This window comes from Ammospiza caudacuta, chromosome 13 (assembly GCF_027887145.1).
Source record: "Ammospiza caudacuta isolate bAmmCau1 chromosome 13, bAmmCau1.pri, whole genome shotgun sequence".
Taxonomy (NCBI): domain Eukaryota; kingdom Metazoa; phylum Chordata; class Aves; order Passeriformes; family Passerellidae; genus Ammospiza; species Ammospiza caudacuta.
Window position 1 is genome coordinate 3979222 of NC_080605.1, and position 22537 is coordinate 4001758.

Consider the following 22537-nt stretch of genomic DNA (forward strand, 5'->3'; position numbering starts at 1 on the left):
AGTGATAACTAAAAGAATAAAATCTCTAAGGCAGATTGTACTTAATGTTTGAATAGAGGAAGTTTGCAGCAGCTTTGGAATGATTTCAGAAGGATTGTGTTTGTGTTAGATTGTGGTTGTTTGAGGCTAACTCTTTAAGGATTTTCAGTGATACAGTACTAAAATGGATAATTTTCCTCCTTTCATTTGTAAGCTGTTCTTTTGCAAGAATCTGTAAAAGAAACAAGGAACTCCACAGGTAAAGTTGAAGCATATTTTGGTGCTTGTTCATGTTGGGTGACCAGGCTACCTGACAGCTGCTATTGCTGGTTCAGTTTTGCAGGCAGTATATAATATTTGAGGATACTTATTACAATCACAATGTAATTATAGTTGAGATACAATATTGTGATAATGATGTATTAGCATCAGCTAATAAACTTGCATGTAATAAAAATGAAACAAAAATCAAAAGCAGTGCTATTCTGATTTTAAGGTTTCTGCACTAGCTGATACAGAGAGGATGGATGCTTGTCCCTTTGTTCCTCCCAAGTGCACAAGTCGAGACATCCAGCAAAGAACAGGGACTGTGGTTACTTGGAGAGTTCATAAACTTCAAAATCCAGGACCCTGCTGTAGCATGCCTTTGCTTAGATTTTTTTCACTTGTGTTGTGAATAACCTCTCTGAATTTAATGGACTTAAAGAACAGGAGCATGTGTTCAAGACTTGGTAGGGTGAAGAGATAACTAAATTTTAGGAACAAGTGGGAAGAATTCTGAGAGTGCAAAGTACTCTTCTTGGTTTTGCCTAAAAACTGTAATTTTTGAGGTTAGAGCAAGCACCTTACTGTCAAGGGAGATTTCTAGAACTGATTTTGTGTGAGTCTGAAGCAATGGACCCTGTACATCTTCCATCTCTCAGCAGATTTCAGTAGTATGACATACAATACGAAATCTTTTTTTGACAATAGATTTTGTTTTCATACAACTGAATTTATAATTGTTATTGTATGTTGTTTTATAGAATTTAAGGGTCATTTTTTGAAAGCAAACTGATCTCTCCACAATTTTGAAAGGGCAGCCTGTTACAGATAAAAATGGATATAGGGACTGTATTGTAAAATGAGTTAGGCTCTCCAGTTTTGTATTTACTGTGTGTAAAAATGCCAGAGCTCTACACAGAATTTTATATCTGCAAATACTGAAGTTGTTTGTTTGTTTGTGTTGGCATGCAGCTGCATTCTTACAAGAAGAATGCTTGCATGCCTAATTTACTTTCAAAATCCAATCCTAAATAGGAAATTTTTTTAATATGAAGCATGTATGGAAGCTCACTAACAAATAGCTAATGTTCTGTATTTGCATATAAAAGTGCTCATGGATGAGTGTATGGCATCACTTTGAAAAATTATGAGTTCTGGGTTGTGCAGAAGAGCAATTCCTTTAACTCAGTGTGTGGTGTGAATTTCACCTCTGGTAGCCCCTTGACTTCTCTGTGACCCAGAGCAGGAGTCCCTGTGACTGAGGTGAGGTACCTGGTGTGGGAGGGACACTGCAGGAGCCTGTCAGAGAGCTGGGAGGGAGCTCCACCAGCCTCTCTGGGCTGTCCCCATGGGAGCCTGCTCCTGCCAGGGCAGGGGAGCCGTGGAGGGATGCAGGGGATGTGCAGGGGATGTGGTTCTGCCCAAATTCATCTGAACACGAGCAGCTGAGCACCTTTCCTGCAAGTGTGGGACGTGTCTGCATTAAATGGGAGAAGGCTTATTCTCCACGCCTCATTGTTTCATGGAAAAGCACATTTTGAAGACATCTAGTACACTCTGGAGTGATTTGTGGTGCATTTTAAATGTTTACCAGCTAGCGAGATCTTCACAAAGGTTTTTATAAAGCCATTTTGGTGTTCATTGTACACTGAGCCCATGCCTGTAGTATCATGTCCTTTTTTCTAGCTGGTTAAAAAGCAACTTCTTTGCTTTTGGCCGAGGGAATTTCTGGGAGTATTACAAACGATTTTTTAAAAATAAAAACTTTCCAAGTGGATATTATTCCATTATTTTCCTCAAGTGTAAACAGTTACATTTGAAATAATACAATAAACGTTAATTTCCTAATTTTTATCCGTCAGAAAGTTTTGTGTGTTCCAAAAAAACTATTTCCAGACATTGTTAGCTTAGATTAGTTATTCATTGGTAGCCAAAGATTTCTTTTTTCAAAATTGGCAATAATAAGTTTTCATCTTTTCCAGTAAGCTGCTTTCGCATGCAGCATTGAACAAGCACTTTCTTCTTCTTTGACAAAAGTTGTAAATACTTGCAGATTTTCTGCAAAGTATACTCTGGGATATTAGAAAATATAACATTTCCCTTTCCTATTTTTTGCTGTGATAAAGAACAACTGGTTTTGGCCAGCAATGAACGTGTCTTGGCAACCTTATTTGAGGACAGCACGTTCACAGGAGTGTGAGCACAGTGTTTCACAGAGGAGCACACAAGTGAAGGTGCTGGTTTTCAGGAGGGCTGAGCAGCAGGAGCTCCCTGGATGTTTCCCAGTGGAGCACACAAGTGAAGGTGCTGGTTTTCAAGAGGGTTGAGCAGCAGGAGCTCCCTGGGGACCGCGGCATTCCTTGGAGAAACCAAGCACTGCATGTTTTGCCAGCCATGAACATGTTTTGGCAACCTTATTTTAGGACAACACGTCCACAGCAGTGTGAGCACAGTGTTTCCCACTAAAGGATGCAAGTGGAGGTGCTGGTTTTCAGGAGGGCTGAGCACCAGGAACTCCCTGGACGCTGTGTCTCCTGACGGGCACTGTGACGTTCCTTGGGGAAACCGAGCACCGTGCATTTTGCCAGCCATGAATGTGTCTTGGCAATTTAATTTTAGGACAACATGTTCACAGCAGTGTGAGCACAGTGTTCCCCGCTAAAGGATGCAAGTGGAGGTGCTGGTTTTCAGGAGGGCTGAGCTGTCAGGAGCTCCCTGGGCACCACGTCTCCTGCTGGGCACCGCGGCGTTCCTCTGGGAATCCGAGAACCACGCATTTTGCCAGCAATGAACGTGTTTTGGCAACCTATTTTAGGACAGCATGTTCACAGGAGTGTGAGCACAGTGTTTCCCAGTGCAGTACACAAGTAAAGGTGCTGGTTTTCAGGAGAGTTGAGCAGCATAAACCTGGGGTTTATGTCTCCTGCCAGGCGTACCACAGCGTTCCTCAAGGAAACCGAGCACTGCTCATTTTGCCAGCCATGAACGAGTCATGGCAACCTTATTTTAGGACAGCACATTCACAGGAGTGTGAGCACAGTGTTTCCCAGTGAAGCACACAAGTGAAGGTGCTGGTTTTCAGGAGGGCTGAGCAGCCAGGAGCTCCCTGGGGTTCATGTCTCCTGCCGGGCACTATGGCATTCCTTAGGGAAACCAAGTGCCATGCATTCTGCCAGCCATGAACGTGTTTTGGCAACCTATTTTAGGACAGCATGTTCACAGAAGTGTGAGCACAGTGTTTCCCAGTGCAGCACACAAGTGAAGATGCTGGTTTTCAGGAGGGCTGAGCACCAAGAGCTCCCTGGGGACCGAGATTCCTGCTGAGCAACGCAGCATCCCTCTGGGAAACTGATCACTGTGCGTTTAGCCAGCCATAAACGTGTTTTGGCAACCTTATTTTAGGAGAGCATGTTCACAGGAGTGTGAGCACAGTGTTTCCCAGTGAAGAATGTAGGTAAAGGTGCTGGTTTTCAGGAGGGCTGAGCAGCCAGGAGCTCCCTGGGGTTCATGTCTCCTGCCGGGCACCGTGGCATTCCTTAGGGAAACCAAGTGCCATGCATTCTGCCAGCCATGAACGTGTTTTGGCAACCTATTTTAGGACAGCATGTTCACAGGAGTGTGAGCACAGTGTTTCCCAGTGGAGCACACAACTAAAGGTGCTGGTTTTCATGAGGGCTGAGCTGTCAGGAGCTCCCTGGGGATCACGTCTCCTGCTGGGCACCACGGCGTTCCTCAAGACAACCGAGCACCGCACATTTTGCCAGCCATGAATGTGTCTTGGCAACCTTATTTTAGGACAGCACATTCACAGTGGTGTGAGCACAGTGTTTCCCAGTGAAGCACACAAGTGAAGGTGCTGGTTTTCAGGAGGGCTGAGCAGCAGGAGCTCTCTGGGGACCGTGGTGTTCCTCGCGGGAAGCCGAGCGCCACGTTCCGCTTTGAAAATCCGCCTGTTCCTTCTGAGGATATGACTGCAGCTCAAGCACTGCTGGATATTCAGCCCCAGTGATACTAATCACTTCAGAAAATCTGGCTCTCAGTCAGACTGAGCTTGCTTCAAAGGGTGAAAACTGGGCTTAGCTTCTGCTGTAAAATTTAATCATGGAGATGGTTTTCTCACATTCTTTCAGTTGTTTCTGGGTAAATTCGATATGGGATATAAATGAGGGTTTGTGCCTGTTGCAATGAAGAAAATGTGGTAGGTGGCCCCAAATTTTCAGGCCCTGAGGTAGATGAGGCTGAAGTTTTCATTTAAATCTAGGTTCTGTGTCTCTAGATGCCTGAGTTGATTCAATTTCATGCTATATTAATTGACTATAAGGCTCTAAAGAACACTAAGTACATTTGATGACTTTCTATAATAATAAGCCAGTTAATTTAAGTTAGGTTAATAACTACTGTGATTTTCACATCTTATGAATTAAGAGTTTAATTTCATTTTGTTTTTTAAAATTATAAGATTTACCTTAGTTTTAATTTTTAATTCAATTATCATGAAAAGCTGATCCTTCTGTTGCTATTCTGCATCACAAATTTTGTTTGGAGGTGTGTTTTGGAGTTACCCACATCCTTCCATCACTGTGCATGCTTGGGGAACATCTCTGCTGTGCACAAGCTGTGTCTGCCTTTAACAGAAAGCTTGCTCCCAGATGACTGACTGGGAATTTAAGTACTGGAGAATACAGGAATAATCTTGTTCTGGCAAAAATTATTTTCCTTATGTATCCGACTTTATGTTGAAGCAGAAGATTTTATTTTTTTGTGGTTAGCATTGCAAATGATGCATTAATGTTTTTTCCTTTAAGAATCAGAGGATGAAGTGAATTTACCAAGAAGCCTAAAGCTGTTGTGCAGGGCCCTGGTGCTGCAAATTGCTTCATTTACCATAACCTTGCAAAGCCTTGGTTACCCAGGACCTGCAAACATGAAACAACCTGTATGGAAGGCACTTAGGGTGCCTTCATTTTACAAGAGTAAAAGGACATTTCATTAGGTTTAACTTTTGGGTTTGTTCTTGCAAGTGATTGTACACCTTGGGAAAAGATTAGGAGAAAAAACTCGCTGCTTCTGCTTCATGGGACCCGCTGGAATCCTTTGTTTGTTTGTTTGTTTTGTTTCTTTGAATTCCTGCATAGCAAAAATGTACATACTGAGCAGGCAGCATGCAGGAAGGAAGCAGATGAGTGGAAACTGCCTTTCCATGCAGAGCAGCACTGAAATCCATGGTGCTTATTGCTATCTGCTGGGTCAAACACCAACCAGGAGTTTCCTGCAGCCTAGGATTTTTCTGTGGGGTTTAAACCCCTCCCAGAGTCAGCCTAGGACTCCTCTGTGGGGTTTAAACCCCTCCCAGAGTTAGGCTGATAGATCTTACTCTTCTGTGTCATCTTGTGCTCAGAAAGTTGTGATCAGTGCCCAGCAGCTTTTCCCTGTGAGGACAGATGCTGGAGCCTGGGTGTTTATGGAACTTTGGGCTTGAGCAAAGAGAAAAGAGGGGGAAGGCTCAGGTGCCATGATGCAGACATGCCCTGTATTACCACAGAGTTCCCTCCTCCACTGAGAAAGGAGGTGTTAAGGACTTGAGGTTTTTAGTTGCTTGGTTTGGGTTTCATTAGTTCTGTTTCATTTTTTTTTTTTTTTTTTTTTTTTTGATGGAGATAGTTGCTTATGTTTCTCTGACTTACTGGAGTTTGTTGCAAAAGACTTTGTGTGCTAACAAAGTTTTTATCTGAGTATTTATTGTCCAAATATTTCTGAAATTTTAGCAGCAACTAATGGAGCTTGTGTGTTTTTGAACAATTCATTCTAGGTGCAGTAGGAGAGAAAAACCAAAACAGTAGAGCTCTGCTTTCAATTACATGAAAAAAAGTAAAGTATCATTGGTGTACTGTGGGGTTTCTGCCATGCAATTTTCACTCATGGTATCTAAAGATCTCAAAAGCAAAGCCTTTTCATTTAAGACTATTGCCTGTGTCTGCTTTCTGTGTGTCACAAGAAATTTGTTCATTAGATTTTAAATGGTGCTTGTCCTTGATTTCATTCTGAAACAGTGTTCTTGGTAGCTTTTGCAATTCTTTCTGTTATTTCTTATAAAACTCTTATAAATTATTCTAAGTACTCTCCTCATCTTCCAGGTTAATGCTGTGGTTGTCAACTGGTGATTTTTACTATTTGCTATCTCTTTTTTTCTCAAACTTAGGTTCTAAGAAAAGAGAAAAAATACAAAACCACAGTCTACATGTTTTGTTATTTCCATTATGATAGCACTGGAGCTTGGTAACATCAGGGATCAGAAAGCAAAAATTATATGGAGAGTTCTGCTCAGAACCATGATGTAGTGCTGGATTGAAATCCAGCTCCAGCTGAATCATGAGGCAGCAGTGCCTCAAATAAGTGGCAGATGATTTTTCCTCATTCCCTGCAATAACAGGAGAGTTATCAGGTAACTTAAACCTGATACCACAGTTAATTCTTAGAAAAAGAAGAAAACACTTCAAGTAAAACAGAGAGTTAAACATCATGTGTTCTCTATTCCCCCAATATTAACTTTGAGCAGTGTCCCAAAAGCTCCAGCCAGTAATTAGATTCTCCTGCAGAAGTGGGAGCTTTGATTTGCAAATGCCAGGAGTGATCTGGGTGCTTGGGGCCCCTTCTCCTGTAACCTGCTGCTGATTTCAAAGGCAGCCCTGCCAGCAGTTCCTGCAGGTGCCACAGGCAGCTCAGGCACAGATTGAATCAACTAATCTTCATTAGGAACACTCAGCAAGTGAAACAAGGGCTTGGGGAAGGGACCAGGAGACACGTGAAATGGAATTGGAGACTTTTATTTTCCTGGCTGCACAGAGCTCTGCAATTTTTACATTAAATGAGCTAATTAGAAGTTAGGTATGTGCACTGGGAGAATAGGGAAGAGTAAAAGAGCTGAGATTTCACTTTGGTGCTCATTTCATATTATCTAAATGTAATGTTAGTATTCTGATTAATTTAAATACTTGATTGCACTTAGCTCGGTAAAGTGGTTTGGACTTCACTGTACTGGATGTGTTCCAACTGGGACAGTCTGTCAGGCTCCAAAAAGTTCTGTGATGATTTAGCTGGAAAAAGAGAATGTGAAACTAGATTGTGTCACTAATGAGCCTTTTACTGTGGTTCAGTATTTGCATTTATGAGTACCTCAGGTGTTCTGGGCTGTGGCTGGGGTTTGTGCCACCACTGGCTTGAGGAAGCTTTGGGGTGATGCCAAATTTGCAGCCCCTGGTTTGGCAGGCAGGGTGCCCTTGCATTTCTCTGCACTTGTGCACCTCCAGCTGCTGGGTGAGCACGGGGACATCACCTGTGGTTTTCTTCTGTTCTGGTCCAAAAACAAAGCCAGGAGTGGGCCTGGAGCTGTCTCTGCAAGATCCAGCATGATACACAGTGGAGCTCTTCCATGGAAAAAGCAACATATTAACTATTGAGTTGCTTAGGAGCAAGCAGTGGTTCATCTTTATACTGAGATATTCTGGGGATATTGCAAATTCTGGTCTTCCACAGCCTTTTTCTGGGAAATAGGCAGATTTGCATACTTCCTAATTCCCTGCTCATTCCAAAAATAGTAATATTTTGTATTACTGTACACTTAATTTGAACTTCTATTTTGCTTACATAGTAATAAAATCAGTTTACATAATAATTCTCTGGTTCCCTTGACAGTCCTTATTGCTTAGCCCTGCTGGTTTTTGTTACCTTAGATGAACCATTAATTCGAATCCAATGTTCTTGGCAGGAGTACAGTCACAAATGACAGTGTCATACATCTGTGCTTACTGAGGGAGGAGTGTCTCAATCTTAAAATGTGATCAGATTTAGATGTGGACTCCAAATAAAGTCAGTCTTAGAAAACAATTTCAGATATAGTCTGTTGTTGCAATATACAGGAGAATAAATTCAAAATTTAATTTTCACAGAATATAACTGCAATCTCTTTTTAGATGCCTGGGCATTAATGTTTTCTAGACTATTCTGTACAGTTTTTGGAGGCAAATTATCAGCTTATACTTTCTGTCTGTGCAGCACTGTGCCAAGGGTCCTGCTCAGTGGCCAGGCCTGCAGGATATAATGGGGATAAGGAACAGGTACCCACACAGCTGCTGTACCAGCACTCACATTTTCACTCCTTATTTCTTCTTACTGCAGAACAATGTCATGGTCATTGTTGAAAACAAAGCTTGAGCTGTTCAGCTGTGAGATGTAGGGAAGGTTCCTCCTCACAAAGAAGGAAATCCATTAATGGCAGGAGAGTCCTACTGATGGATGACTGTGTGAAGTTGCCCTGTCGGGCTTTGGTCCCAAGAGAGCTTGACTTGATGAAGAATGGCAAGGGTTGTTTCAGACTGTCATCTTCTGTTTGGGGATTGTGGTTTTTCAGTCATTAAGAAAGGTCCTGAGTTCACCCTACTTTTCATAAACAACCACAGCAGAGTGAGAGCTGTCAGCCCTGGACCTGATGGGTGTGGTGGCTCCCAAGGTGGTCACAAGTGCCCAGAGATCAGATGTCACTTGGGAGGCTGAAGCCATAGTCTGATATGTGTTTAATCCAGCACTGTTCTCAAAAGAAGGGACTTAGTCATGCACTCAGCTTGGTCATGGCCCCTCTCTGCTTATTTCCTGTGCCAGCTCATTTTGCCCTTCAGCCTCCCAGCAAATTGGGCTGGGGCTGTCCTCTGCTCAGAGTGAGTGGCCACATACAAGCACAGCCAGAACCTGTCTCTCTGCAGCCACTTCACACATCTCCTGGTCTCTGTTCAAAGGGACAAGCCCACCCACTGCTGTCCTGCTTGTTTTCTAGCTCTGGAAAGCTGAGCAGTGTTCCCCTTTCTTTGGAGGCCCACTAGAGATGCTTTCATGGTAGGGATAGAGCTGCACCTGCAGAATCCAAACACCTGGAGATGAAACCTAGAGCCACACAACCCAGGACTGAGACAGGATGGAGGGAATAGCAAAAAGCCTTTATGAATTCCTTCCAGAGAAGTTAAGAATTTTATTTTTGGGTGAGCAGCAATATTCAGGTGCCTTGGGAAGTCTCCCTGCATTGCTGAGACGTTTCCAAATGTGTATCTTTGGTCTTGTTGCTTTAGCTCCTTGGAGGAAGGGCTAAAATCAGGACCACACAGCTAGCATTCTAGAGAAAATGCCTACCATTGCTTCAGCAGCTGTACAGAGGTAAATAAAGGGGGCTGCTAAGGCTTTATTGTCACACATGATGTTAAACACCATTTATTTTAAGGAAAGGCAAAAAAATCTGGATGCTGTGCCAGGGCTGCCTTCAGAGGATGTTTGCGATTGTTTGCCTCGCTCTGCATTTGTCTTTCTAGCATCTGTCTTGGATTGACTGCCTTGGAAAAGGCATTTGCAAGCAGAATTGAGAAGTGTACTTAAAAGCCAGATCTGGGTTGTTTGTTGTGAAGTAGCAGATAGATAGTTGGCCAGGCACCAAAAGGTCCAGACACTAATCTAATTGTTTACAGCTCATGGAGAGATTAATCCACAAGATTGGATGCCCTCATTTCCTTTACACATTACAATGAATGTGTGAAATGCCAAACCCCAAAGGGCAGTATGAGAGAAAAAATGGCTCCATTTCAGTGCAGTTATTGTTTCAAGTTTAGAAATATATTGATTTTCTTTGAGTTTTGATAAGAGTACAAATTCAAAATGCCTTGCTTAATATTACCGTATTCTTGTTTCCTAGGCTCAGTAAAACAAAACCATGTTTTCTTATTTTGGTGTAATATATAGTGCTCTGCAAAATCCAAATCAAACATATGTCATAAAACACATGGAACACACAGTCAAAATGGACAAAGCTATGTCCAAATTTCCAGGTTGGTCAACTCTAGAAATCTTGGCTACTGTAAGATGCTGTACATTGGAACAGAATAAGCTCTGCAAAGGGAACAAAAGCAACCCCAGCCTTGCTTGGGTAACCAGTGGGGATAAAGCAAGCATGATGGAAAGCAGTATTTCTGTAAAATAAACTTTCTCTGAACTGAAAGTGGAGCTCAAGAGCAAACAATACTGCAGGGCTGTGTCCCCTGTGAAGAGGGGATGCTTCAGTAAATGAGAACATGGGTGATGTGCAGATGTGCTCCAGCCTCCCTCCATCCCCTGGATGGGCAGGGGAGCTGGGCTGTGCCAGGACAGGGTGCCCCACACCCAGGGTGCTGCTGGGCTGCTTTGTCTGGGGGAAAGGGAAGTTCCATCTCGTGGCACCAGTCATGCTGGCAGTGATGCTGACACCAGCTGCCCCTCCTGCCAGCCAGGGAAAGCACCATCGTGGCTTTGGGCAGAAGCAAGGCTCAGGAAAGCTGTGTGGAAACCAGATAAATGTTGCTGTGGTCCCACAGAAGTGTTAACCTTTGATGTGCTGGCTAAAGCAGAGAAGGTTTCTTGAGCAGTGTGAGCAGGATTGAGAGCTGCTGGGCCTGTGAGCTGTTCACAGCTCATTACAATAGTTTGTTGGGAAAATTTTGCTACCATTGCAAAGAATTTTCAAAAAGCTAATGGGATTGATATATGTTTATTCTGATATTGCAATACCTGGCACGTTTGGGGGGAAGAAAATGAATACCCAAAACTAGTCCTTGCAGTGTTTCTAATTCCTTGACTAAGCACATCCTCATATATCATTTTCTTTTACCAGCTTTTGGGAAGGAGAGAATATTTTGCTAGTTCAGACTTGTTTTGACTTAACTTTTAATAATACTAATCAGCACCATGTTGCCTGAAAGTCTGAATCTGACAAAAGATTAGTTTAAATGGGCTGCTTTTATGAGGTCATGTGTAGACTCATTGCTCCTGAATCCAGATCATAAATGTGTTATTTTAATAACATTTGGTGAGAATAAGTATTTGCATATCCTTGGAGAGAAATTGTTCTCTGCTGCATAGTTCAGCTGTTTCAGCCATGACGTGGCAGGGGCATTTCAAGATTTGCATGTCACTTACAGTACCATACCTTCCAAGGGAGGGTAGGGCAAGGAATAGTGCAAGGAATTATTTTTGCTTTGTAATACAGTTGCTATGGGACATAAAATAAAATGACACATACACTGGAACCTCCAAGGTAAAAGAAGGGAAGTTTACTTTCTGACTCAAACATTTATAGACTTCCAAAAGTGACAGTGGATTGGAGGATGAAAGTGCCACCTCTCCAATCACACTGGTCAAACCAACAGTCCATCAAATTTTCCCTCCTCCAGAAAAGAATGTAAAACAACAATTATTTACATAAAAGCGCGTGAAAAGCTTCATTACAAGAATGTAAACATCAGAAGGCTTAGAAGAACTTAGAACAGGGCAACAAGTAACAGTACCAAGCATATCCAAAGCCAAGATTTCTGTGGTGCAAAAAACAGTTGGGGCATTGAGCTGAAATCTGGTCATCCCACTATGTGAAAGATAAATGAGGACTGATGGGAGGGAGGTAATTGCATGGCTAATTTCAGTCCTTTGTGATTATTTTTTATATTTTGTGTGTCTTATGGAGCAGTCAGCACAGGAGGGCTTGCCGTGAGGTGCTCCATGTGTTGGTGTCTGTGAGAGCAGGTTATAGTGCAGGCAATCCCCAATGAGGGGAGAGAGTGATGCATCTGACTCCATCTTTATCAGAAGTCTAATCAATTATACTATATTATTCTATATTATATTAGATTACATCTAAAGTGAATCTGCCAAGCACTCAACTGCACAGAATCTCGTGGCTGTCAGCCCACAGTCCTGACAGACACACACACACACACACACACACCTGGCCCTGACAGGCCAAATGTGGTGGTGTTCACAGGGGTCCCAGGATGAGAAAAGAGATGAGAGTCTTGACTCCATGTTTCAGAAGGCTGATTTATTATTTTATTATATATATTGTATTAAAAGAAAATGATAGAATAAAACTATACTAAAAGAATTGAAGAAAGGATTTCTTCAGAAGGAAGGAAAGGAAAGGAAAGGAAAGGAAAGGAAAGGAAAGGAAAGGAAAGGAAAGGAAAGGAAAGGAAAGGAAAGGAAAGGAAAGGAAAGGAAAGGAAAGGAAAGGAAAGGAAAGGAAAGGAAAGGAAAGGAAAGGAAAGGAAAGGAAAGGAAAGGAAAGGAAAGGAAAGGAAAGGAAAGGAAAGGAAAGGAAAGGAAAGGAAAGGAAAGGAAAGGAAAGGAAAGGAAAGGAAAGGAAAGGAAAGGAAAGGAAAGGAAAGGAAAGGAAAGGAAAGGAAAGGAAAGGAAAGGAAAGGAAAGGGGAAGGGAAAAGGAAAATAAATTCTTGTGACTTACCAGACAGTACAAGACAGCTGGACTGTGATTGGCCATTAATTAAAAACAACAATATGAGACCCATCAAAGATGCACATGTTGCATTCCACAGCAGCAGATAATCATTGTTTGCATTTTGTTCCTGAGGCCTCTCAGCTTCTCAGGAGAAAAGATCCTAACAAAAGGATTTTTCATAAAAGATGTCTGTGACAGCCAAGGAAACAAAACACCACCACTGGGTAAACAATCTCCACATTGCATTCTCCTTTGGCACAACACGGGCACAGCACATAAGAATTGTTTCGATCCTTTGATCTGAGGCTCAGAAAATGTGAATCCTAGAGATATTTTGGGCAGATTCCTGTGTGAGGAGAAAGGTGACAGCGTGTGTGTGTGTGTGTGGCAGGGCGTGGAGCGCGCGGAGGAGCCGGGGCTGTGCAGCCTGCGCACGGCGCGCCGCCTGCAGCCGGGCATGGTGCTCACCGTCGAGCCGGGCATCTACTTCATCCAGCCCCTCCTGGAACAGGCCCTGCACGACCCTGCCCGGGCCTGCTTCATCAACAGGGACGTCCTGCAGCGCTTCAGGGCCTTCGGCGGGGTGAGTATGCTTGGTACACGGTTTCCTTAATTGGTTTTCTCTTTGTTCGTCCTTACCATGTATCCGAGCAGAAGTCTTTTGGGACTTACAACTTTTGGGACTTCTTACAACTTTTGGCACTTCTTACAACCCCCAAAAGTCTTACAGCTTTTGGAAGTTGTAATGTACTGCACATAGAGCTGTTCCTTGAAGCAGCACCTTGAGTCATTCAGGCCATTTGGCTCTGCAGACAAAATGAGGGGTTTTATTCTAATTTTTGAATGTGGTTTTTTACTAGTGATTAATGATAGACCCATATTTTCCCATTGACTGAAATATCCTCTGCCAGCACCATGCAGTGGCTTGCCAGGTAAGTGTTTTGTCTAGTGTGTGAAACATGTATGTTATGAAATATGAGACTGAATTCTGTAGTCCAGAGTTGGCTTCCTTGTCAGCAGCACAGTCCAGTGCTGGGACAGAAGATGCAAACAGCAATAATTGCTCTTACAGGATTATTGACAGAATGGCATGAAACCTGTGCCTTGGAGGAGCCTTCCCTGTTTCCAGCAGAATGGCTGGTAGGGTTCCAGAGCCCCAGTGCCCAGTGTGACAGGCTCAGTGGGCACAGGAGCATTGGCCAGGGAAGGCAGAGGTGATCTGGGCAGTCATTCCATGCAGCAGCTGCTGGGCAAGTGGAGGGGCCTTGGCTGTGCATGCTGTCCAGGGCACGTTTCCCATTCAAAGCCACCACCCTCACAGAGCATTCAGCAGCTGCAGTGCTTCCAGTGGGGTTTTATTTCAGCAGGGCAAGCCTTTGTAGGGTGCCACATTGTTCCTGCACAGAGATAGAGCAGGCAGCTGCCATGCCCCATCCTCCCCTGGCTCTTCTGCCAAGTCTCAGTACAGCCAGCAGTCACTGCAGTGGTGGTGATTTTCTGGAAGGAAAATTCACTCATTAGGAATTGTCTGCTGCTGCCATTGACTGATTTATCCCTGTACCCCAGCCTTGAGAGGGTGATCACTGTAGCACTTTGGTCTGAGCTGCCTTGGAGCCACCAGCCCTGACAGAGAAGTTGTGTGTGCTGTCCCCAGTCATGTGAGCCAGCCAGGCTCCAGGGCAGCCACCCATGGTGCGGGTGCAGCCTTGTTGAGAGACACAGGACTTTACCCTTGCTGGTATTTAATTCACTGCTGAGCTCTGGGACATTATCTGTCTCTGTGTTGCTTCTTTATCAAGATTTGCCAGCCAGACAGCTGAGGTACTGGTGAGCAAAAGGCAGCTAATTCTGCATTTTCTAACTGTGAGCACATTCTGTGTGACAGCACACACTGAAATGTATTTTTAAAGAAAACTGTGATGTGCAATGGAAGCAGGTTTAATTATCTCCATTTTCCATGTAAACACTCTATGAGTGTTTTTCAGTAATTGAATTGATTCCTGGTGAGCTTTCCCTGAAATTGCTCAGCAAAGCCCACATTTTCCCCAAATTTCTGTGAATGCCCACTCCATTTCTGCACTTGAGCTGTGCCTGTGGCTCACCTTCTGCCTGAGGTTGCACAGAATATAAGGGACAGCCTGGGATCTCTACCTTGGTAATAACTTGCTGGATCAGGCACTTTTGTTCCAGAGATTTCAAGCAAACTTTGTTCCCTCATTTTTGTTTAGCTTCCTGTAATGATGACTTGTAAGGAGAGCTGGCCAACAAACTTTGCTAAAAGAAGGGGCAGCCCAAAAACGATTGAGCAAAAATCTTAATCTCTGATCCCCCTGTGAACAATACATTTTACTTAGAGAGAAAAAAATAATAATACACACATACCCTGAGCCAGATGTTGTCACTTGATTTTGTCCAGGAGAAGAATGAAAATAAAATCTAAGACTGGAATACATCTGAATATTTCTGAATTCTTCTCAAAAGATGAATTATAGAGCAATCAAAATAAGTTTTTCCATTTTACCATTATGACTTGATTTGCATAAAAAGAAGATGCAATTGGTGCTGTGTAGAGTGCTCAGTTATGAACAAAATATTTCATTCTAGTTTATCCAGAGTGAGTGAGCATTTCTCACAAAAGCATGCCAGAAAACTTTCTTTCTATGGGATTAAAAAAAAGATCTTTTAAAATCTTTTTTTAAAAAGGCCATTTTTTTATTGACAAATATTAATGGTATACAGGGGCTAGTATTGGTGTCAGTTGTAGCTGAAGAGTTCACTACAGCCACTCCAATCTTCCTTTTAGTGTAAAAGTAAAACACATTCCACAAAAGGAAGTAAGTTGTGCATTTCCCTCTGCAGAGAGAGAAATGTTCTTGATTTGGTTTAATGTAATTCACTTAATTAAAATGTTCTTGATTTGGTTTAGTGTAATTCACTTCGAAAATGAACTAACATTCACTGAAGTAACACCACTGTAATTCTAAGTCTGTCCACACAGAGAATTTGTGGATTTTTCACAAATTCACCTTGAATTCATGTCTTTTTGGGGCTTTCAATAATTTTCTTGACTGTGACAAGTCTCTGCATTGAGAAGCAAAGCCCTTGTAGCGTGCCAGAGAGGGCAAGGCTGAAGCCATTGACTTTAATTTGTGCTGGCTGGAGTTGGCCATGAGGAGACTGTGGGAGCTGCAGGAGCAGGGAAGGAGAGGCAGTGTGAGGTGTGCATGTCCTGCTGGGGCAGGTCCATCAGCAGCCCTTCCATCACAGCCACCTTTGAGCTCAGCCCAGCCTTTGGGCCATCCCTGCTGCTCTGGGACATGAACTGAACTGGGGCTTTTCACCTCCTCTGGGTCAAGGACAGGTCCCTGCAGGGGGAACCCAGGGGATGTTGCCTGTCTGAAGCCCTGCACTCTTTACTTGACAGCTCAGTCCTTCACCAACTTCCTTGGCCAATTTTGGGACGTTTCAGTCACATGGAGTTCAGTTGTCCACCTGCAAAGCCAAGGTCCAGCGTAGCGAGGTCGCAGCTCCTGCGGGACAAGGGCTGCTGTCCCTTGCTGCTGGATCTGGCACAGGGCCTGGCCCAGGGCACCTTTGCTCTGCCTGGACTCTGCCCCACAGCTCCTGAACAAACACAGATGTGCAAATACAGGGGTGTGCATGCAGTTGTGTGCATTGCTCAGGAAAAGCAGCTGAATCCTCGGGGAAGGGGAAATGCTGACTCCAAATGCTGCCCTTTAGGGGTTGACATTTCCATTCTTCATAAGCTGATTACTGATTCATGCAGTTCATATGATGTTTTCTCAAAGACACAGTAAAGCCATTCAGTCTTTCTTTGGCCTTACACATTCAGTCTCTGTTCAGGCTTTATTTTCCCTAGGATTTGTAGAACTAGCACTAGACTTAATATCTGAAAACTATGCAACTTAGAGGAAATGCTGAAAGGCAGATGGGTGGTAAATGCATTACTTTCATTTACAGATTTTTCTCATTTAAAAATTAAACAGATTTACAAAGCCCAGGAACTTGAAGATCTGCTAATATTACAATATGTTTCAAAACAGTAGTAGCTCCCTTACTCAGAATAAATGCTAAACAAAATAAAGAGCAAGACACGTGCTTCTACCTTTGGTTCAGACAGCAATAAAGTTGTGTCTGTCCTGATTTTATTTTTCAGAAGATCAGGCTCTGTTTCTGAGTTTATGGTGAATTTATATTGTGAAATGAAATTGTTTACTAGGCAATAAACGTTATGCTCATCTACTTTTTAACATTGCTTATTGTATCACAGTAATGGTGCTACACAGCATTTCTCCAAAAGTTCTCATGGGAAAGCAGTTGTCACAATGTGCATACTTAGCTTCCTTTGAAAGTTCTCCTAAGGGAAGTGATAGGTGTAGGCAACCCAAAAACTACTGCTAGGTGCTTATAAACCTTCTTTAGCCCTTTTCTCTTCTCTAATTAACACAATTAGGTTAAAGTAAGACCAGCTGTTTCTAACCTGTATTTAGCTTGCAGTTTAATGCTTCTTTTTGAGCCTGAATGAAGGGACTGGGCACCTGAGGCTTTTTTCCTATCTGTACCAGTTAATCTAATAAAATCCATGGCCTCACCCTACTGATATCGATCCTCTTCTATTAAAATGTCAACATTTAAATGTGGACATTTAAAATAAAGCTTCTCTTGACATGAGGGCTTGGTTGTGAATGAAACCTGCTTGTGCCAAGAAGAGTACAGCATGGGATGAGATTCCCTGAGCACTGAGCCCACCATGCACATACAGCAAACACCTTGGCACAGGCACCATGCAACAGCAGCAAACGCCTTCCCTGCAGCCTGGGTTTGGTGCAGCAGCTCTGCTTCCTAAGTCAAACTCTGCTCAGGATAAGCTTGCTCTGTTAAAAATTATTGGAAAATTGATGGCTGAGTTGAAATAAGCTCCCTTGGCTGCACAGCTGCCTCTGTAGGAACAGACCCAGGGTCCTCCAGCCAGACCTGTGCCTGTCTGCTTTGCACGGTCCCATGTGTGGCCATGTCCTGTCATCATTTCCAGGCAACTCTCCCACTCTGATGTCTTGCAGTGATAATGTTGCTGCTTTCCACAGCCATAATCAAACAAATTATCAATAGATTTAAAAAAAAAAAAAGGACATTTCATCAGTTGCCTTTTTTGACATCTGGGATCTGTCATCATGCAAATCTGGATTATTTAATTGGCCAAAAGAGTTTCTTAGTTGTCAAAACCTCGTATATATATTATCATCCAAAAGAAATTAGTGAGAGCTCCAGCCCTGTTTCCCTTGGAAGGTAGCTCAGGAGGCTCGGGGGAGCATGGCTGCATTAGTAAGTGAGGACAAAGTGCGAGGCTGTGTGGGCTGACAGCAGCCCTGGTGTTTAACTCCTGTGCTGCCCTTGGCTGTGCCCCCAGGCCCTGCTTTGGGACACAGCTGGGGCCACTGAGTGGAGCCACATGATGGGCTGTTGCTGGTGTCAGGCAGTTGTGCAATCAGGTCTAGCTGGACAGATCATGCCACTGCCCTTGATAAGAAAAGGCATTTTTGGGGCAGTCCTGGCATTCCTGGCCACTGCATCTTTACATGAGTGGTTTGTTGAAGTCTGCCATTTCACACCAAGAAAGTAAAGCCTCCCCTAGGATTTTGCAGAGCAGCCTGAAAGCTGGGTGTGCAGAGAGCCTCACACTTCAGTGCCCAGCTCCAAACCACTGTGTAGCCCTGAAACAAGCAGTACTGATGAACAAAGAGCCTGCAGACAGGGACAGCTCTGAGAGCAAGTTTCATAATCACTGTCCCCCTCTGGGAAAGGCAGTCCCAAACCAGTCAGCCTTGTCAGAGAGATCCAGCATCTTTTGTCCATTTGGCCAGAAGACAAGATCAAATGACAGGCTCTCCTGTGGGGAAGGTTTTGCAGGTCCTCTGAAGCTGCTTCTTGCTGCTGCTGAGTTTAAACTCAGGGTGAAGCATGGACGGTGTGAAGGAAAAGAGCAAATGAAACCATTTCCTTCCCCTTGAGAGCCTATTCCTCTGCACTCATGTTGCTTTTGGACAAAGGAAAAATTATGCACTGAAAATGGGAAATCTGACTTCTCTCCTGTGGCAAGCATCCATTGCAGGTGAGATTCATCCCGCAGAGGAAGGACTGGATTCTGGGGAAAGAAGAGGCATGTTCCTAGGGAGTGGTGGGTGGTCCCAGGGCCCAGTGGTTCTGTGTGCCTCCAGCCACATCCCAAAGAGCATTTGGAGGTGCTGATGCTGAGCAGGCTGATGGGACAGTCCTGGCTCTCCCACTTCTCACAGCAGATCACAGCTGGGCTGTGACACAGACTGTGTGATCTCCTGACAATTGTGTGATCTCCTAACCATGCTCCTCCTATACAGGGAGTCACAGGGCATGGCCCTCATCCTGCTCCATCTGGTCACTCTCAGTTCCTGCCTTTGGCAGCTGCAGCCCCTGTGTGCTCTGCTCTCTTTCAGGAGTCTCACTTCTCACCTCCACCAGGATCTCCCTGCCTGGGCTCCTTAGCCAGTCCCAGCTCTCTCTGTCCATTATTTGTCACACCTGTCTCACCTCACTGGACCTTCCTTTCCCTGGTCCTTCCATGACTCTTATCTATTTCCCAGCTCCTTCCCCACCCTGATTTTCTATTGTGGCCTAGATAGAGAACAGTGGAGAGACACCTTGCCCCACTTGTTCTTCCCCACTCTAGTCCAGCTTTCATCTGCTCTGCTTTAAGTCAGTCCATCCTCCCAAAGAGTGCAGAGGTATTGGGAAGTCGTGAAGCACTGAACTGGAAAGCACAAACCATTTTTCTTGGTTTTTTGCTAATTACTGAGGCTGAATTGTGGCTGATACATTGCTGTAGCTGGCGAATTTCAGCTCAGGCAGGGGGAGGTTTGTGGAGCTGGCAGTGCTTGGGAAAAGGCTCTCTCTGCAGGCAGAGCCAGTTCTAGCTTTGTCTGCCCTTCCCTCTGCTCTCAGACTCACTTTTGCACTGACATTTTTACTTTCCACATCATCACTGTGTCCAGCTCCATTTACCCTGGCTGGGCTTGCCAATGTGATGCTTTGGCTTTTGCCGCCTTCCCAGGTCTGTCCCTGGGTGCTGGCACTCCTGCAGGGCTTGCCTGGTACCATCAGGGTTTTGGCAGGGACTGATCCACCCAGGGAGGCTCTGCCCAGGCCCAGGCCCAGCAGGATTTGCCTTTGGATGCAGTGGGGCCCTCCTGCTGAATGCTTGGGTTATATTTTGCTCAGCAGTCAAATTTGAAGCAGGGAATCAAGAAGCCCATCCTGATAAATTGTGTTCAAGTGCAGAGTCATTGCATGTGTTGCTGATCTGCTCTGCAGCAAGGCACTGAGCATACAGAGCCTCACAGCTTTCCAATTCACAGCTGTCCAAAACAAATGTGTCAACTCAATGGAGTTTGTTTATTTAATTCTGCTTTATAATACACTTAACTTGATACCAACTAAAAGAAATAATCTGGCAAAGACATCATTAAACAGTTTAATAAGGACTGGATGACTCATTCTGTTTGAACAAATGGATTATTTTGCAATCAGAAGTACAAATGTTAACCAGCTTTATTTTTAGTTGAAAATGTCAAGAGGTCAGAAACAATTAAAGCAATTGTAAGGTGGGAGTACCCAGGGTTTGTGTTCTTTTGGATTTGCACCTTACTAAAATTGCTTTTATTACAGCTTAGCAACTTAGCAACATTTTTCTGATAAGATAATGGGAATGACTGTGTAGGCACATTTACTGGTAAGAAGAGATTAGAGACAAACAGAAATGAAGCACATTTTTCATTTTAATAGCAAGAGTTGAAAAACTGAGAGGATCTGCTTTTTCCTTCCAGGATTTAAAATTTTGTGATTGTATTTTAAAAGAAACACCTGACCTGCTTAGGACTTTCTCATCAGCTCAAAATTCAATGTGTGGAATATCAGCCACAAGCTATTTAATGTTCAAAGTTTCACTACGAAAGTTTATTGTGTTAAGAGAAAAGTTTTAAGTGCAAATTGAAGCTACCCGAATTTCAGCTCAGAAACAGGAGAGCTTTGAGAGCAGACACTGTGGGCATCAGGAGGTACTGTCCCTGGCAAGTTAAGAAGGTTGGAGGTAAATCCAGGGAAGAATGTTCTTTTTACTGCTCCTGCTCTCAGGGGTTGAGATTTCCTGGCCCCATGGATGACAGAGCATGAGCTCAGTGCTGCAGCTCCTTGCTCAGACTGTCCTTGATGTACCCACTGCAGCAGAGGCACCTGAGGGCCACCACCACACCAGGGTCACCCCAAGCCTGTGTGACCCCAGCAGGGTGGCAGGGACCAGTGGCCCAAGGGGAACTGGAGCCTGCTGTGGGAACCCACAAAATGAGAGGGCTTTGGGAAAGCTGCAGAAGTCAGGCCTCAGAGACAGCAGAACTGTGAGTAGAGCTAAGCAGCAGCCATGAGGTTGGTCAGCAGAAAAATTATTGAAACTGTAGAAAAAGCAAGAGCAAATAGAACAATGGTCTGCATATTAACGCTTGTCTGAATAGCTGTCTAAGCTACAGAAGATTTATCTAGCAATATATTAGGAAGGTTAAAGCTTAATAATGGAGCTCTGTGGGTTAAAGCTTACAAGTAAGTATTGTATTCTAAATAAGCAAACATTGTTTTAACCAAAAGTACGTGTGCTTATGGTAATTACATAGAACTACTGTCAATGTGCTTTTGCTTTGTGTAATTAGTCAAGAAGCTTATAAAGTAAGTTGTAACATTAAGTTTTCTAGCCTGCTGCCTGGGATGTGAGCTGCTGGCATCTTCCCATTGTCATAATCATGTAATGAGAGTGATGCTGGAAAATGAAACAGCTGGAGGCACAGTCAATGTCTCGTTCACGTCTGTAAATAGCCCCCCTTGCCAGTGTCACCTGCAGAGCCCCAGGGTGCTGGTGGTGACAATTCCTGTTTGCAGTGTGCTGCTCTGCCTGCTTGCAGCAGCACCCTGTGCCCTCCCTGCTGCTGCTGCTGCCTGGCTGCTCCCCGTGCCATCTGTGCCCCCCTGGTGACCGTGTGCTCCCGTGCAGGTGCGCATCGAGGACGACGTCGTGGTGACAGCCACGGGCGTGGAGCTGCTCACCTGCGTCCCACGGACCGTGCAGGAGATTGAGGCTTTCATGGCAGAGGGCCAGGGCAGTGCCAAATCATTTGGCTGCCTCTCCAGCCAAAAGCAGTAAACTTCAGGGTGGTGCTTATTGCCTCAACTAATCAGTCATCGTTCTGATTTAATGCTGCAGCATAGAAAATGAAATGCATCCAATTCTTAATAGCAAGAAAATCAGCAGTTTACGTGACCAAGCAGCAGCCAAATAACCCTGCTGCCTTGTCAGTGGGGCTTATACCTCTGTCAGATCTCAACTCAGATGTATCTTGCAATTAAATCTGAATTTTGATGATTGGGACTCTACCAAATGGATTATCTGAAAGCTATGAGCAATTGTAACACTCTTAAATACTTTTTTAAACTTCATCACAAGTACTGTGAAAAACAGAAATAAAAATCAGTTGTTCTCTGTGGACATAATGACATTTTTCTTATGGACCTGTATCCATGTACTAAGCAGAAACAAATTTTTATTAAAATTCACCTTGGCATCATTTGTGTTCACAACTTTGTGGTCATTTTACTTTTCTGCTCCAGTTCCTGCTTCTTTATCTGACCTTACTACCAATTTGTGCCCTGCAAACTTTGACCCTTCCCTAGCCAGAGTTCTCTGCTCTGGACAGTGGCTGTACTGATCCTTCAAACACATCCCCATCCTCATCAGATTTGTTCATCTGTTTGTTCCTTAAAAACACAGATTGCTTTAGTGTTCATGGCCCTTAGAAGTTGAAAGAAGGGAATATCTTTGCTGCAGGGCTCATGGTCATTCAGCAGCATATGCTGTGCAGCATGGTAGAGTTACTTTTAACTGTTCAGTGTTAGACATTTCAGA

At 43.9% G+C, this 22537-nt stretch overlaps 1 protein-coding gene across 1 annotated transcript in view; it reads left to right on the top strand.

The window, feature by feature from the left end:
* Positions 1 to 22199, top strand: part of PEPD (peptidase D) — a 148678-nt gene extending 126479 nt beyond the window's left edge. Inside the window, exons 14-15 of the mRNA XM_058813545.1 lie at positions 12932 to 13123; positions 21629 to 22199. Of these exons, the coding sequence (XP_058669528.1) occupies positions 12932 to 13123; positions 21629 to 21778 (342 nt within the window). The 3' untranslated portion in view covers positions 21779 to 22199. The remainder of the gene's footprint in view (positions 1 to 12931; positions 13124 to 21628) is intronic.
* The last annotated feature ends 338 nt before the right edge of the window (positions 22200 to 22537 follow it).